General features: G+C 38.2%; 1 protein-coding gene across 1 annotated transcript in view; it reads right to left on the reverse strand.

Annotated features, from left to right (window-relative positions):
- Nucleotides 1-20,136, reverse strand: part of LOC104917491 (reelin-like) — a 94,548-nt gene that overhangs the window by 54,145 nt on the left and 20,267 nt on the right. Inside the window, exons 5-6 of the mRNA XM_010728792.2 lie at nt 12,546-12,642; nt 10,293-10,533 (exon numbers count right to left, since the gene is read on the reverse strand). Of these exons, the coding sequence (XP_010727094.1) occupies nt 10,293-10,533; nt 12,546-12,642 (338 nt within the window). The remainder of the gene's footprint in view (nt 1-10,292; nt 10,534-12,545; nt 12,643-20,136) is intronic.

Genomic DNA, 20,136 nt, shown 5'->3' on the forward strand with positions numbered 1-20,136 from the left:
GTAATCTTTTGCTGATGAAAGTCTCCTATTAGAATACACAAAACAGATACAGGCCTGTTGTCATTTCACGTTTGTATGTCCTGCTGTCTAACAATATTTACCAAAGTGTGTCTGGTAGTTTCCACTTAGGTTGTCAAGATAAATCAATGGGCAGCTTGGCAAAAGGGCAAATATGTAATTATGTATAGTTGTGTATAATCAACATTTTATGAATGCTCAAAAGGATACAGAAGCATAACTTATTTCATTAGTTCTATAAAATTACCTTTATGCTTTGTAAAAAGCTACACAAGATCAATGAATACGTATTTTTATGCTGATTTTATGTGTTAATTAACCACATAACATATGGCTCAAATCAACCTCTGACCAAGTTAGCTTTGAACCTCATGTGAAACAGCTCTGCAGAGGAGAAGTTCAAACTGGAATTTAACTGCTTTTATTATTTTACATGACAACAAAAACAGTCATAGAAGCTCATTATCTTTAAAGGAGGTAAGAAAGATGCTCAGAACACACGTAAAGCTTCTATCAAAGTTCTGAGAGAGGGCCATTGTTTTCTTTTTGCTCAGTACCACCATTTGGGACCCTAAGGGCATGCCCATGGGAGAGGAGCACCCTCCTGCATGAGTTTTACCTGCATCCCTTCCCAGTTGCCAGCCACATCTCCCTGTCTTTATAATCATCACCCTCTGGGTCCCACTTAGCTTCCTGCTTCCATATTTTCCTTTTCATTTTCCAAGCAGTTTCTATCTGTTGCTGCTTTTACTGCTCTTTTTCACCCAATGGGCTGCAGGGGGGGCAAACAACATCAAAATCTTCCAGAGGCAAAGGAAACTCCATAAGAGTTGATTCCTTGTTGGCATTATTCCCAACAACCTCGTCAGTCCTGTTCGGCATCCAAGAGGCTGCTGATTGCTGGATTATTTTGTGGTTTTGCAATAGAGTTGAACAGATCAGAGACTGAACTGAAACCATGAGACTCATTTTCTCTTGGGTTCAACCCAGGGTTTGAATCCAAGCCTTTAGAAATGAAGAACTCAAGTACTGTGCTTTTTCCTGAATTAATGACTTTACACTTTCAGTGGTAATCTGTTCAGTTTTGAAGGACTAAATTTCACAGGTTTCTCTCTTTTTTTTTTTTAAAGTTGATAAAAAATCTGAAATCAACATGTACTCTTTTTTGAAACTAATGCAATTAAGTTCTTTCCTAAACTGGAGATACTGCAGATCTCTTATGCAGACGTAGCGTTCTCTCTTACGAATATCAGACACAATTTGCTCTCTGTTTCATTTTTATTACATGTAAATGATTTTAAAGGTATGAACAAATTAAGTTACTTAGTAAAATATGGTAACTAAAAAGGCAAAATGGCAGCAACTTGTAGAAAATTTCTCTTCCTGTTACCATGGAAGCATCAGCTGAAGGTCCAGTACTACAGCAGAGTTCAATTTTGTATTTAATGAGGGATTATAAGCATAAGGAACATTTAACGTGTCCTTGCACAAATTACAACACTGAAAGGTTAACTAATTTGTGAGGAAAAATTAATTTAGAGAAAAAATCCTTTGACAAATCTGATAACCTTCATTAAACAAAGCTTTCTCCCAAATCACCTACAAAACAGAGCACACGATCCTTGAGACACTTCAGTGTTGACACTTCACAAGAGTAGCTGTTTCCTATTGTTTGCAACAGGAGTGGGACTATAAGCCTGCCATAAGTACACTGTTGTTGTATTCCTAAACAAACAACACTCACTGCTGCCAAATGGAAAGAAGCCAAGAACTGTTCCGGGACTGTGGTCATCCCAAGGAAAAAAAATCAGTTTAATTTAATCTGGCACTACCAGTACTATTATTCACTAGCTGCAATTGTTAAACTATTGCTTATCATGAATAGAGCAAAATGAAAATTGTCTGGACGCATTCCCATAGCTCAGCATGCTTGGATTTACTTTCTATCTAATGTTCACTCTGAATTTTCTGTTTCTAAAGTTTGTCTGCTGTATAGTTACAGTATTACTGCTTTTCACCTACTCTGGAGGCACTGTGATATCTTACCTTCACCTACCTTCACCACCTCTTGGCTCACTTTTCACTGACTGCTGCTTCATCTGCAGGTGAGATGACCAAACCTGTATGCCCTTGCCCATTCTGTCCATTCTACCTGGAAAATTCCTCACCTGATGATGTCCTTCAGGCATCTCCTTAGCACTTCCCTCAACAAACCTTATCAATCATCACACTGAAAAATAACACTGCTTACCAGGATGGGCATTGTTCCCTCTTGCATGCTTCCTTTCATTCCCTCATCTTCCCAGCCTCAGCTGATCTCCTGCTTTACAAATGGATGATAGTTTTTCTGGGACACACTTTCATTTTGTTTTGTGTCTAAAAAGGCAATTATAGTATACCCATTGCTCAGGGCTCCTCGTTGCTACAATGGTACAGAAATTCTTTTGGTTTTGGTGATGAAATTGCTCATTTATTCCCTTCTATTTTAACAGATTTCATTCTGGAATTCTACTAAAGATAAATTGATGTATTAAGTCAATTCCTTCTATTTCAGCAGCTTTATTATACAATACCAGACTGTACCCCACAAGAAAGCAGTGTGCAGCAGCTATGCCTTAAACAAACCAAACACTTAGCTGGTGAATGGCTTTCAGTATCAGCTTGACAAGCGAATATTAGATCAGATAGAGAAAGCATTCCTCTAAAATGAAATAATTAAATTACCTATATGTATTTCCAGTCTGTGAATATAGTTCTTAGCAAACATTTCTATGAGAAGCAGCAAGTCGGATTATTCTAGTGAACCTCTTACTATATAGTATGAGGGTATTAGCTCGTAATTGGAAGATACAGACTATAGGAGACAGTGATGCATGGTTTCAAAACCTAACTTTTGTCAAAAGTCTGCATTTGATTCACCCTCTTTGTCCTACTCTATACTCTTTAAATTCTACATCTTCTACCACCAGCTTTTACCTTTTCTCTGTAGTTGCTTTTAGGAAAGCCTGCTGATCACCTGAGACACAGAAGGGTTTTAATTAGGACTGAAAGCAAAAGCAGGGAAAATGGATTTGGTGAAGCAGATGCCTTCCAATTGGACCCACTTATGTTTTCATAAATAAAATCAGACTAATTTACAATAGCATCTAAGTGTTTTCTGGGACCTAAGTAAGATCTGAGGTCCTACATCCTGCTGGCATGCCTGAAGAATGTCCATATTTTTAAAGAACTTCATGAGAGCACTGCATTAGGAGACATCTGCTGTACTCTGTGCGACCTGTTGGATGGGAGGGACCTCTGGAGGTCTGCACTTCCCTCTGCCATGTGATTGAGCACAAGCTAGTTCTGCAAGCAGATCAGTCTACACCGCAGTCACAGTCGAGGATGCAGACCTAAATACTGTTAGAAAATTTAAAGGCACAGATTGGGAATGTAAAAAGAAGCTCTGAAGTTCATCAAAATCAGCTTCTGTACCAGTTATTCAAGTGAAATTTTTGAATCAATAAATACCTTTTGGCTCTGCAGTACTGAACTTCTTGGAGAGCAGAAACAGAGGGCAACTAAATGGTATAAATGTGCCATTTAGAAAAGCATCGACAGGAAACATCCGCATGAAATTCTTTGGTGTGATAGGCTTTTGGCTGAGATGTTGCATATCATCTTCCCAAGGTTCATCCACATTCCCATGAAAACGCGTTTTATCTCTGTGCCTTCAAAGTATTTACAGTCATCTTTACCATCATTTAATTAGGCTTTTATCAGAGGCAAACACTGATGCACCTCTTCATATTATCTTTCCCGGGCCTAATGGCCCTGATGATTCTTCCGGACAGCTGTAGCCTCACAATTTATTTTCTGGCAACATTTTTTGCATTGGAATGAGTGTGTTGGGCATTTGGACAGTGCCAGCTTGCGAAGGGCTGGTGGCAGATGGAAAGAAATCTGCCCAGTATGCCTTCACCTCTACATGAGCAGAGAGCCATCAATTTCCCCCATTAAGGAGTTGTCACACAGCCCACTCAGCTGGAGGAGCATCTCCGATAGCCATGCTGGTTGGCGTGTGCTATCCAAATACAAAACATGCTTTAAAAGGAAACAAAAATATAGTTTGTCGGCAAATTGAAAATGCATGGCTTTGACCGCAGCCAATTTTTTAATGACTGTAATATTTTAAGTGATTATTTTTGCCACTTCGTATTGCTCCTCAGAGAGGAGGGGTTTTTTAATTAAAATCTAGGCAATGCAAACAGATGAAATGTGAGAAGCAATGGAACAAGAAATAAAATGAAGGAAATTAATTAAAACAGCATTTTCAATGGAGCCATAAATTAGATATTGTGTCTTTCTGGGAAAGGGTATTGTAGGTTTTCCAAGTTTTTAGATTTTGAAAAGATAGCAAGTAGAAGGATAGACGCAGTCTGGATAAAATTGTTCCCTGTAGGAAGTTTCTTAGCAAGTGAAGTTACAATGACAAAATTAAAATTCTAAATTCTGTGGATTTGGCTACTAAGGCTTCTGGTCTGAAGTCCATTCTTCAACCAAAGGAAAAACCACAATGAGATTAGAATATTATTTTATAGTATGAAATAAAAGGAGTTGTCTGCTTCTGTACAAGCAGGCCAGGTGCAAGGAAGGCTATTCTGCACCTTCCCTTTGCAAAAAAACAATGGGATGATACTTGTTCTGTGATGTAGTAACAGTCTATAATGTGTGGTTTTACAAATCATTTCCAATTATAGACTCACATCGAAAGGCTGGTGCTCAAAACATTTTGCTTGTTTTTGACCAAATGGTATAATTTGTATCATTGTTGGCTGCTGGGACATTTCATGATGTTTGTATAACATCGGTTACTCTGGTGATGACTGATTTTCTTAATGAGTTATTTAACTTGCATGCACTGAACTATTCCTCTATATTATTGGAAACTGTTGATGCTTCTAGTACTCTGCAGTGGGCATGATACAACCTCACCTGTTCTTCTGAAAGTAATGATGTATCAATGGCAGTGTAAAATCTGAGCAAGAAAGAATCAGCCAAAGCCATTTCTACTCTTTGGCATCTAATGGGTCAATCCCCACTTCTTTTACTAATGTGCATCTCACAGTGACCTGTGAAGACCAAATTTTTTCTTTCTAGGAGGCAGGAAACACCCCTGGTGTTTTGATGCTAGCTCAGTGCTAAATCTGGCTCCCTGCCACACTACACCACACTTCTGAGCCACAGGGAACTGGCATGGAAAAAATTGCCTGCTCAGCATTGCTGCCCACAGCTCTGCTCAGCTGCCCGAACAACTCAGCACAACCATCAAACTAAGTTCCAAGGAACTCCAAGCCACTGAATCTAAGTTATTACTATTTTAATTAAAACAGTGATTATTAAAAACAAACAAAAAAAACAAAAAAACACCAAAAAAATAACAACAAAACAAGAACAATTCCACGCATGGGCTAAGTCCAGTCCTATAGATGTTAGTGATTATGTAGTGATCACATTCTCACTAAAGGGAGCCTGTGGACAGGTTTTCTGCACCCTACTCTGTTGTCTTCACCTCTCCTCCCTTCTCACACCCCTCCATCCATCTGCAGAGAAGCAAGAAAGGCTCAGAGCTGAGGTGCAGCTGGAAGCCAGCTCATCTCTTCCCAGGAAGATGTGGTAGGTAGTGGCTCCTGCGAGGCAAAGCAGCTGGCTAGAAGGCTGGGTTTGGCCCACAAAGCAAAACGTGCCTTGCTATATCTTATTCAGAAAGAAGAGTCTTGTCAGAAACAACTACGTTCATGTATCTTTGCCCAGCATAGAGTCACAGCAATTTCCATTTGTCATTTTCACACTGGCATAGCTAGAGAATCACCCTTCTTTATGCAGACAAATACTCTTTATCTGCTTCAGACAATAAGTTCCTCAAGAACAAGATAAAAAGAGGAAAAAACAGTTCATTTGAGTACAAGCAATTAAAACCAACAAAAATATATAGAAATATTAAGATACTTGTTTTGAAAAAAGACCATCCAATGCCATTCCTATTAATTAACAGAGTATTCAGAAATTTGGAAATCTGCTCTGGAACTGGAAGTTTGGAATAGCTTAATCAACATTTCTTTTTGCCAAACTTCTAGGCCTGCCCATATGTCTCCTGTGCTCAGTCACCCTCAGCAACACATGTTCAGGAAGGACTCACAGATCTAGGATGTTCATAGCCCTGATGTGCTCAGAGTATGGTGAAAGGTCACAAAGTTTTATGGACACATTTTCAGAGTATTTTCTGAATGTGAATGTTCAGTTCTCCCACTCTCTTCTTTGTAAGCTTCCTCTTCTGCTAAGTTCTATTGTGTTTCTGAGAAATTGAAATGAGTGGTGATGACGTGCTGCTTAACTATCACAAGCAGGCGTGACTGCGTGGTATCAATATATTGATAAGTGAGGCAACATAGCTAAAACAGGGATCGTGCTGACTTGGATGCCTTGGAGACAAAACACACTTGGAATCCACTTGAGGATCAATTAAAAAAAAAGATGAGTTTACAAACCTCAGCACATCTTTTACAACAGAGGCTGATGTTATCAGGATAATGGCATTGGGATATTTTCAGGATTTATTGGCAATGTCCATGATGGTGAATCACACATCTTAGATACTACTGTCTGGGCCTGAAATCAACTTGAACTATAAGACTACTGAAGCTGGCTCCCACCTCAACGTTAGCTTTTGAGCTTGCACATTCAAACTTAGACCAAAGCAATCAGAGAAAACAAGAAAACTTGGCAGAGGGTGACCTCAAAAGACAACAATAATTTATGGTCAAATTACAAAATATATGAAGCATCCACTGAAAGATGAGATTGCTCTCTGCTCTTTAGAAGTAAATATCCAAGAAGCATTACTGAAGGAAGATTTCATCTCTCCTCCTGATTAGCTGTGAGGTGTTAAGGCCCACAGACCTTTAACAGTGCCCAGAGCACAGCAGTGCTTTGTGTGTTTAGCAGACTTGGCCACCAGTGTTATACCCTAGCCATGCTTGCTTGCAACACCATGCTCACACTCAGAGCTGTCACTGCAAATATTGAAATGCAGTCAGGAATTTATCCTGTTCAACACCCTTCCTTACAGTCCAACACAGATAAATACGTTCCAGTGGATCCAATTAATCTCCTAAGGGGTGTTTGGCCTTGCTAACAGCATCTTTTTTTGTCTTTTGCTGTCTTCTTTGGAACTGAAACACACAAATTTGGTGGCTTATCTCTCAGCTTGCCTCCTATCTCAATAGCCAGCTCCAGCTGCGTCTGCAACCAGCCATGTGCTTTCAAACGAGCAACAACCACTCCTGAGCGCAGCAAGAAACAAAACAAAACAAAAATTCTGACAAGCTCCAAAAGATTGGAGAAGGAAAAGGAATCACTTCTTACTGGACATAGGCAAGTTCCCACAAGTGCTCATCTAGGAAATGAGCCTGATTCCACCAAAGTGGAGTGAGCATATCAGTGTATAATTACACTGTCCTCTCCAGTGACTGAATCTACCAGAGAACCTAAATCAGGACCTACATAGTAGCCTTCATGATATCACATTTCTTCATTTCAATGCCTTTTTATTTTGTCTGAGCAGCTATGAATTAGAGTACTTTTACCAGCAGAGATCATAGAATTATAGGGTTTGCTATTAATTTTGTAGACTTCAAGTACTACCAAAGAAAAATTCCTGCAGAAAAAAATATACTTTATTTGCAGCTTGATAAGCATCCAACATGAGCTTGTACCAGACAGAACAAGCACTTCTCAAAGTCTTCTCCTGGGCAACGACTGGGGGAGAACTCACTGAACAATCACTACCTATGTGAGCTGCACCAACATTTATTGTAAACTACAGCAAACTTTATCTAAATGTCTATCCTTATGAATAAAGTGCTTAACAAAAATCCACTAAGGCAATACAATGGAACTCAATGAGAACTGTCTGAAAAGATTTGGGATGGTTGAAGGGACTGATGAGGTGGGCAGTTTTAACTGCTGGGGTTGTGACAGCAACCAAATTCGGCCAAGGACCATTCTCAGGCCTTGACAACAAATGACACAGCAGAGTTTGCATCCAGCTGGGTAAACTTTTTCCTCCCTGCAGAGTGGAGTCATTCCTTCTGCTTACTGGAAACAGATCTTGGCCCATCCATGCCTGTGCATTCCTTGAAATAATATCTGGGAGACAGCACAAGCCAAAACCAAGCATGGGAGTGTTGTACCAGCTAAGGTGTGAAAGATCCCTTGCTTGCCTCATTCACTGTCCTGAGTCTCCAAGGAGAAGGCTGCACTGTCTGAACAATGCCTACTGGAATAGTCCAAAAGTAAAATGTCAATCATTCTCTCTCTGTGCTGAGAGGTGGTGAGCAAGTGAGGATAAATGTAGAAAACAAATCCAGTTGAAAAAAAAAATATTTTTTTTGTTTTTGTTTTTGTTTTGTTTTGTTTCTTTATGTTTTTCTGAACAATTCCCTTGGTTTAATGACATTACTTTATAGCACAACTTTGGAAAGGAGCTTATGCCCCACAGTTTTGTATGCATCAGTTAAAACCGTGTTAGACAAAAAATAACATCCAGAAATGTGACCGTTTGTTAGCATTGTCAGGGAAACTTGCAAAGAAAAGTATCAAAAGAAGTCAAGAAAGATAATTTGTGTGAAATATTAATTTACAGAGGACAGGTGGATATGAATTGAAATGTGTATGGCACAAACAGTCCTGAATGTTAGAGAAAGGTCTCATTAGCTTGAAATGGAGTTCAGCATAGCAGAATGTTGTAGGTATAGAAACATATTTAGAAAACACATTCCAGTTTTCCATAGAACAGAAGACAGCCTTGGAGGAATGGCAGGTTTGTGAATCCTTGCTTTTATCTCACACAAGGTTGGAGTTTCAAAGATATTTCTGTCCAGGAGAACTACCTGATCTCAATGTTCAAGCCCCTCATCTTTCAAGTGACCACACTTGAGTACTGACACTAAATTGGCTTTTAAATAAACAAACCAAACCAAAACAAACCAAACCAAGAGATATTTACTTGATGAAGTATAGATGCTGTTTATGCATGTTTTAGAAGGAGCAAGTGATGTTGGGCTTTGCCATTTTGAAAGATGCGATTGTACCTATGGCACATTAATCACTACTTTGTTCTCATACCTTCTCACTTGTGGACTGGATTTTGAAATCCATAGGTAAGATGGACATCAGAACAAACATGAAAAGATCATAGAAAATCATTAAATAATCAGTACATTATTTGATCTAAGATCAATTTGATCTAAAATCTCATGAAAAAAAAGTTTTCATTGTAGTTCAAATGGTCTTTAAAAAATTGATATGCTGGTACTATGAGTAGACTAGTGAGATTATTTCTAAGAAGATTAACTTTAGGTTAGATTCTGTGGGAAAAGGCTGAAGCCACAGTCAACATTGTTCTGCCCTGAGAACACGACACCTATTTCCTGCGTGACTGCCAAAACAACTATCAGCTTCATAAATGAACTCTGACAACAAAGCTGCCCTTTTTTGTGAATGAAAAATAGGATGAAAACTGAACGTCATTAACTGTTCAATTTCTGTCTGCTTGGAAACATAAAAAGCAAGGATACAACTGATTTTAGGATATAGAAGAACTCCGTATTTGGAGCAACTGTATGCACAGAGATCTTGCAAATCTCCTTAGGGCTTTTCCAAAGGTAGTATGATCTTGCTAAATCCCACTTATCAGATCAGAGTCTCACCACAACAGAGACTTTTAAGAAGCTCTCACTACCTGAACGTGTGCTGGAGCAGAGGTGATATTCACAGAAAAAGAGGAAAGTAGAGCTTTTTATGATGACTTGTGACAAAGAGAGTGCTGAATATCATCAACTAGTAGTACCAAACAACACTGAGATAAATTAACAGGTAGATTTCAAAATACCTGACTTGAATTTGTTTCAAAAATACTGTTCTGTTTTCCTAAAAGGAAGCCATTTCCCATTTTCTGTTGTATGATCTTTGACATGGCAGTAGTTATAAACTGTCATCTGCTTTTGGTAATGGCAGAAAAGTTGCATTGTTTTAGGAAGCCCCAGTGGGATAGGAAATAGGTAAAAACAGAGTAACAGAACTCAGTTCTGCAAACAGATGGAAGGGCCTAACTGTCCTTAAGTTTTAGATCATAATCATAAAATATCCTGAGTTGGAATAAATAATAATACACATACATAAAAATAATGAAATTAAACCATTACAAATATTTATTTATTTATTTTCAAACTAACCTTCACTGTGGCTCCAGGAAAGAAAAGCCAGTTGCCAGTATCCACAGGATCAAGATTATCTTCTAACACAACTTTTCTGTGAGCAGCGTTGATGATCAGGATGTTGTCCAATGCCCAACAGGCTTCATACACTTCTCCAGCATGAAGATAATCCTGTTTCCACTGAAAATGGACATTCTCCCCTTTAGCATCCTCAGGAAGGTACAAGATGTGTATGATTGTGCTGACATTGGAAGGAGCGCTGAAAAAGAGTGATATGGAATTAGACCAAACATAAGCCATAACCAGGAACGCTTTTCACTCATTTAACATGTTTACTAAGTGTGATACAGCTATGCTGATATCACTCGTATGATGGTAAATCTTATAAAGAGATTAGAAAATATCTGCCCTGAGGCAGAGTCCCACTGTCCTCAGTAGTGTACGTACAGATCAAACAAAGGCAGCCCCACTGCAGAGACCTTGCAGGCTGGGGCTGTGAGGAACAGATCAATGAGATGTTTGGAGAGCAGAAGCATACAGCATGGCAGCATTCATTCCTGATGCTGGTCACACTTCCAAGGTGACTGGCTAGTGTCTGGTATTTTGCAGGTATGGCAAAAAGGTAATGATAAGGAAGTCACAGTTCATGTGCCACATCTCCCCAAGCCTTTGGGACCGTTCACGCCCAGCACCCACCTTGCCCAAGAGACATCCTTCCCCTGCCTGTGCTGAAACAACACCAACATGGCACAATCAGCACCACGTGGCACTGTCCCTGCACAGCACACTGACCATCAGCATCTCTGTTCCACTCTACCCAATTTCTCTGCTCCCTGGAGCTGCCTGCAGTGGAGAGAAAGCTGCTGAAGCACATTCACGTAAACACTATAACTCATAGGAACCACAGGAGAGATGAGCATCCTTTCATAATTCATCTTCCTCTCTGCTTTGCACGACATTGCTCTATTGACCTATTTTCTGCTGCCAGCTCCAGCTGTCAGAGTTAAAGCAACACCATTCAAACAACACAAGCATTAATTTCAGAAATTTGGGGTTTCAAAGGCTTGTGTTTGCTCCATCACAATAGAGTCGTGGAACCATTTGAATTAGAAAAGATCCTTAAAGGCCATCTTGTCCAACTCCCCTGCAACGATCAGGGGATCTACAGCTAGATCAGGGTGCTCAGAACCCCCTCCAACCTAACCTTAAATGTCTCCAGGGAGGGGGCATCCACCACAGCGCTACCTGTTCCAATACTTTACTACTCTTATGGTAAAAAACTTCTTCCTTATACCCAGTTGAAATCTCCTCTCTTTCAGTTTGAAACCATTTCCCCTTGTCCTATCACAGACTCTGCTAAAGAGTCCGTTCCCTTCTTTCTCATACCCCCCATTAGATATGGAAAGGCACCTCTCAGGTCCTTCTTCCTAGAGTCTTTTCTCCAGGCTGAAGAGCCCCATAAGAAAAGATTATAAGATTCTCATTTGTAATCCTTGGTGCTTTCATGTAAATCAGTTTATTAAAAAACAAGGCATAATTCAACATATCTTGTTAGGAGCCAAACATCCACATCAAACTATATATTTTTATGGATCATTTTATCCTACCAAAGTAGAAACTCGCAACAGTATACATTATTGTTCCTGCTGAGATTAAAAATGATGCTGAAATGCAAAAGCCATTGACGTGTTGATTTGCAATGAAGTAATCACAAGGAGAGCACAACAGGCCCTATTTCTCGGTGTTTGGTACATAATGCAGATTGATGTGTCTATGGCTATGAAATGTGCTTTATTTTTGTTTTTATCAACTCATGGTTTGTTCTTAAGGATGTCACTGCATTTGCTAACCTTTGATGTAAGAACAGTTTGATGATTTAACAGTCAACCCGCTCTTGATAAAAAACATTGTGTTACCCACCCCAGCATTCACCTCCTCACTTCAGCAAGGTTTGGCATGGCTATTGGTGAGACCCAGAAACACAAGCCTACAGCACAGACTGAGCTTTTTGGTTACTGGAGCTGCATTTTAACTCTGAAGTCATTACCTTCCTGACCTCCCACACAGGAGGTAGATGGAACTGTGATTTGCCAAAAGCAATGGCAGTACTGCAATTAGTATTAGTGGCCACAATTTCATCCCTCAGTTTTTAATATGCCTAAACAAGTGAGAACTTAAAAGTTAGCAATCAAAAAAGTTATAAAAGATTGAAGCTTAATCAACACCTGCTCACCCAGAAAGCACGAAAGTGATTAAAAAGCTGTAACAAACCTAATTTTCTCCAGCTGAGTCCAATCTGCAGAGCTGTTCTTGCTGTAGGACACTGTGATGCTGGGATCTGAGTAACTAAAGCGGCATGAACCTGATCCTAGGAAAAGTGATGAAATCATAAGAGTTATGATACATTCAAACAATAAATGTCCAGTAACAATCACTACTGTCTGTGCATTTGTCACATCATCACTTCTCTGTATTTTAAAGTGCATTGATGATGTAATCCCCTGGAATCTGTTGCTTCAGGTAAACACAAAATAATGCATGCTTTATGAGTCAGAAATAAAGTGGGAATGATAAATCACAGCCGTGCTGTGTAATCTCTGCAGATTTCCCAAGGGAAGCAAAATAAATTGCTTAACACTCCCCCACTGCAGGAAAAAAACACCAAACCAAACCAAACAAAAACTAAAAACAAACAAACAAAAAACCAAACCCACCACCATATAATATTTAAACAAATTCTTGTTATTAGAGTTTAATCCACATAGCAGTATTTATAGGGAAAATAGTAAAAGACTGATTTTTGTACTGGTACATAGGAAAAAAAATAGAAATAAAAATATAGTAAATGATAGGAAGATCAGAATTACTTGAGCCACAGGCAAATGTTCTCCAGGAATTTGAAAGAACAAAGATATTACAAAATTAGTTATTTTAAGGATGCCCAAAGAGAATTAAATTAAGATATCATCCCATAGACTCACTAGAGCCTATAATTAATGATAAACATTTGATGCTGATCTGGGAATCTCAGAACACTTTACAAAAATGAACTAATTAAGCCCTATGGCACCCCTGCAAGGTAGGGTAATATATTTACTTTTGATTTATAAAAGGGTGCCTCTGGGTGCTGTCATGAATGATAAGCTTAACAATTAATAACGGGAACAGTCAAAATAATAAAATCTGAGATTGAACAATGCAACCTACCAAACTGATAAACAATCTGAGTGATAATTAAATACACTAAAAATACTATTTTTTCCCTCAAATATGGAGTAATTCATCCCTCAGGAAATTCAACACCCAATGAAACAGATAAATCCTAAGCTGTGCTTCAGAGATCAACATGTCTACTTCAGAGACAGGTTGAAATATGAGACTTAAAGGAGGGCAGGCAGCAGATAGCAGCTACCTTCCAAATTAAAAGAAGCTGCTCTCAATTAAACAGCACCTCTGATCGCATCATTTTGCTGCTGGGTGCATAACACAGCTTTGCTCACAGTAGGGGTATGAATTATGGGTGGTACATGTGGTGTGTTATGCTTGTGTGTGCTGTAGGTATATTTGGTCACAATGAAAATCATGCATATACATGTACATAAATATAAATATATATTATAGAAAAGGTACTATATTAAATAATATAAATTATATAAAATATAGATGCACATAAATAAAGAACACACATATATGCGTTTAAATATACAAATGAAGAAAATGCTGGAGATAAAATTTTGCAACTTGGGATACATTACTGCTGTAATAAAAGAAATGGTCCGATTAAAAAGATGTCAACCACCTGCATCAGGGATCAGTCTGCACATTTGAGTGGGAATGTCACACACTGCTTGCAGCCCCAGCGCCCCGAGGCAGCTCCCATCATAGCTCTCAGCTCAGCAGTGCTGCACATCTGGTTTCCCACTCTGTGGCACACATCACGCACAGAGGGAAAAATAACCAAAAGGTGGGATTACATCTCATCTCCATAATTTCAGCTAATACACCAACTAGCACTCTGGAAATGACCGACGAAGTCAACTTCTTGTATCTTTTACTACTGTTATATTGCAAACGTAGCAGCAGATACTTCCGATCCACTCACTACAGCTGTGTGGGGCACATTCAGCTGCTCTGATACGTATTCTGCTGTAACAAGGCAAGAATAATTAATCCTGCAAAGGCAGCAGGACTCTGAATTACCAAACATATCCCCAAAATGACTACAAAGCAACTCTTTGGGTATAATTTACTGACAAGGCACTTTATTTCTATCATATTAAACAAAATGATGTCAGGAAAAGCCTTTACATTTCATTTTTGCCCATCTGCTGAGATGGTCTACTCTACTGAGTGGCATCTGCTGTCAGTTTCTACTTCTGTGGCTTTTAGGAGTTCCAGGCTCTAATCACACTCATCAAAACCAATGAACTTCAGCTGGTTTAACCACTTTGGTTGGCAGGAGGCTGTGAGGCAAAGCTGCAACATACTGACTTTTCACTCATAGAAAAATGACAGGAACATAAACAGGAAAAATAACTAGCAATATAGACTTAATAACGTGCCATATCTGTTACTGTTGCAATCAGCTCTTGGTACAGCACTCTTCAAGAAAGCCAAATCAAAATGTCCTGCCAAAAAGTGGAGACGGACATATTTGCTGACAATACCATCCGTATGATATTATGAAGAATGTTCTCTCTTAAATCTGGACACTCTCAGACTGTGCAAAGAAGACAAAAGTTCTTGCTTTTAAGAAAAAAACACCACTGAAAAGTTGCAAGGCAGATGTGGTGCTTCCCCCATGTTCCTGTAAAGAGAGGAGCAGACACACAAAGCAAAGAGGAATGACAAGAGTGGGATTCTATTCCTATTTTAATAATCAGTCTGGTTGTACTAAGAGTAAGTTAGTTTGGGAATGTGATCAATGTAAGGTCAATGTAAGTAGTAGTTACTACCATGATGAAATATTTGCTTTTATCAATTTTTTTTTAATGTACATTCTTTTCTCAAAATCATAAGAATGTAAAATATTTATTATTTGAGCATCTAATTCTGTAAAACTTTGACAATAGAAAAACAGAAATGAACACATCTGAAAAACTGTCAGATACATTTAGGCATTATTCTTTGTCATTAAAACAGTCTTTTTAAAATATATAGGAACCACAAGGATCTAGTGCTTGCTTCTTTTACAAAACCAGTATTAATCCAACTTGTATTAATAGCTTCTCCCCAAGGAAAGGGAGAAAGATGAAATACAACTGTTCTCCAAAACTGGATTTATTGAGATGTCATTGAAAAACAATGTCTTTTCATGTAATTTTCAGTATGTCATTATTTTCAATATGACTTTCAAAATTATTATTAATGTTATCCCTATTACTCCATTTTACTGTACTATGAGTAATTCTAAAATAGAAATATTAAAAATATATCTTTTTTAAATCTGCAGTTTGAATGTTTGCTTCTCTCTTGACCAACAAAGCAATCATGAGCAAACAGGTGATTAAAATGCAAGCAGTTACATAGCAGAAACTGAAGGCAAATTTGCCCAGGAAAGGGGAGGCATCATTTACCCCACTTCTAGAGATGCTAAAAGATGCTAACTGAGCACAGCCACCCTTGCAGTATGTGACACTGTAAATCTTCACAACCTCTCATCTTCCAAATAAAAAGTTGTACAAATGACTTCAGACCTTATGAATGAGCCTAGACCTTAGTCATTTTAAACTAAGAATGCTCAGGTTTTGAATTAATCATGAAAACAGGTAAGAGAACATGCAGAATGATTACCATAAAGAAGCTTATATCAGTAAACTACTGCATGAAAGCAAGATGCTGCCTCTTTCTTAAAGCAAGTAGATCACAGTAAATCCAATGCTCTGTTGTGTTTACTGCCTAAATCAAACTAAATCCAGTTAGATTTAGCTAATCAGCTAGTTAGCTAAATCTAACTGTCTAAGACTTACAGTCATACTTTCAATATTAAGGTATATGCATGTGCAGATTACTCTATTTTTAATTTCCGTAGTTATAGGATTGTGTGTGAGGAACTAAGTATTTTCTTCTTTTTGCAATGATTTTACTCCTTTTCATAGGCTTTTAACTGAAATTCGCAGATTTTTAAAACTTTTGAAAAATGCTGAGGTAGAGACAACCTTCATGGATATCATTTTAGGTGATATATTTGAAGCTCTGACAATTTTTGACTTAGTGGAAACTATAAGCAGTAAAACAGGTTCTATTATAAGCCCCAACTACTTCCATACACTGCATAATCTGAAACATTAATTTATTTTGCCTACACTTTATATGCTTTTGCCCTAAGGGTAATAAAATAAAATTTACTTAAAGTTGAATCTAGACACCAACGCTGATAGGAGATGATTTTGACTGGCATAGTGTAATAAAGCTGAGCAGCTTCTGCTTGTTGCTTCATTAGTCCTACCTAAACCAAAACTATGCTTCCCAATTGCTTTCCTACATGCTTTGGAGGCTTAATAACATGTAGCCAGGACGTGACTAGCGCTGACCACATAAAGCACCCACCTGAGATGGAGATGGCTTCTTTTCCTGGAAGTCTCATTAAGTTCATTTTCAATGCTTTCAGTGCCATTATTAGTTAATATTTTATGCAGTTTATTTTTAAAATATCATAGAGGTAAAGTGCTAAGAATATTTAAGGAGGAATGTTATGAAGGCACTTCATGACAGGTATTTGCCACCAGGTACTAGTGTATTTGTATCCAGACTGACAATGGCAGGCAAAATTAATTCAAGAATCACTACAGCTTTGCCTTCGACTGTGTCAGATCTAAATAAATCCGAGTCACATGGCTGTTGGTCTCTAAGATTTGTTAACAACACTGTTTAGAAGCTGGTGTTTTGCTGAGATAAAACTGAGTGCCATCTGCAAAGGAAGCAATATTTTTCCTCTTTATAGACTGTGACGTCCTCTGCCTCTTGACAACCTCTTGATAGTTCCTGCAAGTGCTTCAGTGGATAAGCAGATGAGATATCTAATGCTGGCTTTAAGAGGAATGAGTCTAATGCGCAACTGTGCAAGAAAAACTCACATGAAAATTTGTAGAAGGGTTTGATTATGTCCTAACTGTAGTCTGAATGGGAGCTCAGAAGAATACGGTTTATCCAGTACCAGAAGATTGCTTTTTTTCATTTTGTTAATGTGTTGAATAATGGTTAGTGTTTGCTAAGAATTATGATTTCTGATATCGCTTGAATTAAGCCAGCCAGACAGGATAATATAGTGGCTGAATTTGGCTGGCTTGCTAATAGTCTTTTTCCAAATTAATGAACCATACAGTCTGGTACAATGAGCACTCAATGGAAACTGTGCTGGTTTTTTTTTTAGTTATATGTGTATGTTGGCCTCTAATCAAGAGCCAGATGATTTCAACCATGTTAAAAAAAGTGAATATTTTGTCCTGATTATACTGGAACTCTGATACAAAAATGTGCAACTCACTACTCATGTCATACCGCCTCTGATAACTTTCTCAAGAGAAGGTCATAAGAATATTTTTATTTTTCCTTGAAACCACAATTTTGAACTTAGTTTCAAGTGTGATTTTTAATTAGGATACATTTCTGATCATTAGTGTCTTTGATTATAGAATCAAGTTTACAGATAAATCTTTTAAAGGTAAAAAAAATCTTAAAATTAAAAACTGCAAGAACAACTGGGTTCTATGTTTTAATTTTAGTCTACTTCTTTACTTGAAAATAACTAAATACTATTATTGCTGACTACTTGTTTCTCTCTTACAAGATTTTGGCTCTCTGTGCCACTGTGTATGTTTTGACAGACAATCCAGAATAAACAACTGAACAGAGGAAACAATAACGTCATTGGTGTTGGCCCTTGGTAAAAATCAGAGCTACTCTAACTCTGATTTTAATTATGCATCTTGAGATGCAATGTCTCAACTGTTCTTTTCAGCAGAATTCAGAGAACAGCTAACTTTATTCCACTGACAGCTTTGGGCTGTTGTCTAAATTAAATGAACATGCTTTTAGCCTCCATCATGAAATCACGTAAGACTGAAAGAACAATTAGTAAATTGGAAGAGAAATTAATAAATATGTTTAAAATTTGTAAATACATTCTCAATTAGTAAACGCATTAATCAGAAGGACTTTGGAACTGAAGTCCTAAAGATTAAATAAAGGTCAGAGCCCCACTGGATGGGGCCATTATCAAGCTGCACCCACCCAAAAGGCGGCCTTGTTCAGTGCAGGGAATCTTCCACTGCCTCTTTCCATCCATGTCCTGCCAGGGTTATCAATAACAGTGAATGTACTTTTCGTGAAGTAATCCAGCTATTAAGTATGAAAAGTCTGAGGAAATACTTCTCCGCCTCAATTTCCTCTTGGTCTATTTATGTTCAGAGATACGATGCGCTTCCTGTGCTCACAAAAATTTGTTCTCTTCTAATGAACAAGATAGACCACAGTTCTTATTGCTTTTTGTGCTGAGAATGTTAAAAGAAAAATAAGCTAAGCAGAAAGCTGTTTTTCCTTTTTACCAATTTCCAGTTTATTCTGATGTTCTACAATCTAGCATAACTTTCTGAGCTACAGCCAGCAGGTATATGATTGGGTTATGTGTCTGCTGTCAAATAAATAATTAAATGATGCTTCTAAATTTAACCACATTCTTAAATGCACTAATATTGTTTAGATTTCCTTGCTGAAGGCAGAGTGAGTAAATCTGTTAAGATTTGGATGTAATGGACACCCATTAATTACAGCTACTGAAACAATAATGTCATTAACTCCCCAGAAAGACTCTTGTGTCTTTCTGGTCCTTGTGTCTGACCAAGTAGTAAACCCTACGGTAAGTAAGCATTTTCTACTCATATTCTCTTATTGCATTTTTCAATATTAGTGCCATTAAATGCTTAATGTCAGATTATGGAGAGGTCCCCTGAAAGGGTGACCTTTCAATGAAGAAGGGCAAAATTTAAATTACACCATTTCAATCTTAAAGTAGCTATTAAATGGTAAATTAACATGTGTTGATAAGAAGAAGAGACCTATTGCTTAACTCTGATGAGCAGTCTGAGCAAAGGTCAGTTATTGTAACTTTAACTCCACAAGGATGTGAAAATACAGGAGGGTATGTAGCATTTTGTTTAGATCCCATAGTAGATCATTTCAGAGGACCTGTACTGAAAGCACACAGTGGTCCCAAAACTGCTGTGTGAAAAGTGGCAACTTGAATATAAAGACTTGAAAGTAGTTTTCTTTCCTGCTTTATTTCCTTTCACCAGGAAAATTTGGGAAATATTTCTTTCTCAAGCCAAGTCTGGAGTTAAGGTGTTGTTCATTTCTGAAAGCCTAGAAAACAGATTGCGTGTTGTTAACTTTATATGTAGGTGGCTTACAACTGGTTGGGTGAAAGCTTTTTTTTTTCTGCAGTGCCTGATGGGTTTTCTTCATTTTTATCTGCTTTTGCTTTCAGTGATGCCCCTGCTCCCTTTTCCACCAGAAAAAGACCCAGGGGCATTTTGCTGAGCAGGGGGCTTCCATTCCCCTTCCCCCAGGAGCTGCAGATGCTTTGGTTTGGAGTTAATTCAAAAATGGACAATTTTAATCGTACACCACTGTTATCCTAATACAATGCTATGAGCAGGATTAAGATGAAAGTCAGCCTGTAATCCGGCATTTATTATTTCCAGCAACCAATTCGGTAATGGCCCACATTTACTGTGTGGAGCTGGCTCTGGCACTTGCCCTCGGTCAGAGCCGAGGACCCAGCTCCCTTATCTGTGCTGCTTTTCACTGCACAATAAATCTGTAGTGCTCACAGTTTAATTCATAGCAGTGGCAGAGAAACTGT

This window comes from Meleagris gallopavo, chromosome 1 (assembly GCF_000146605.3).
Source record: "Meleagris gallopavo isolate NT-WF06-2002-E0010 breed Aviagen turkey brand Nicholas breeding stock chromosome 1, Turkey_5.1, whole genome shotgun sequence".
NCBI classification, from domain to species: domain Eukaryota; kingdom Metazoa; phylum Chordata; class Aves; order Galliformes; family Phasianidae; genus Meleagris; species Meleagris gallopavo.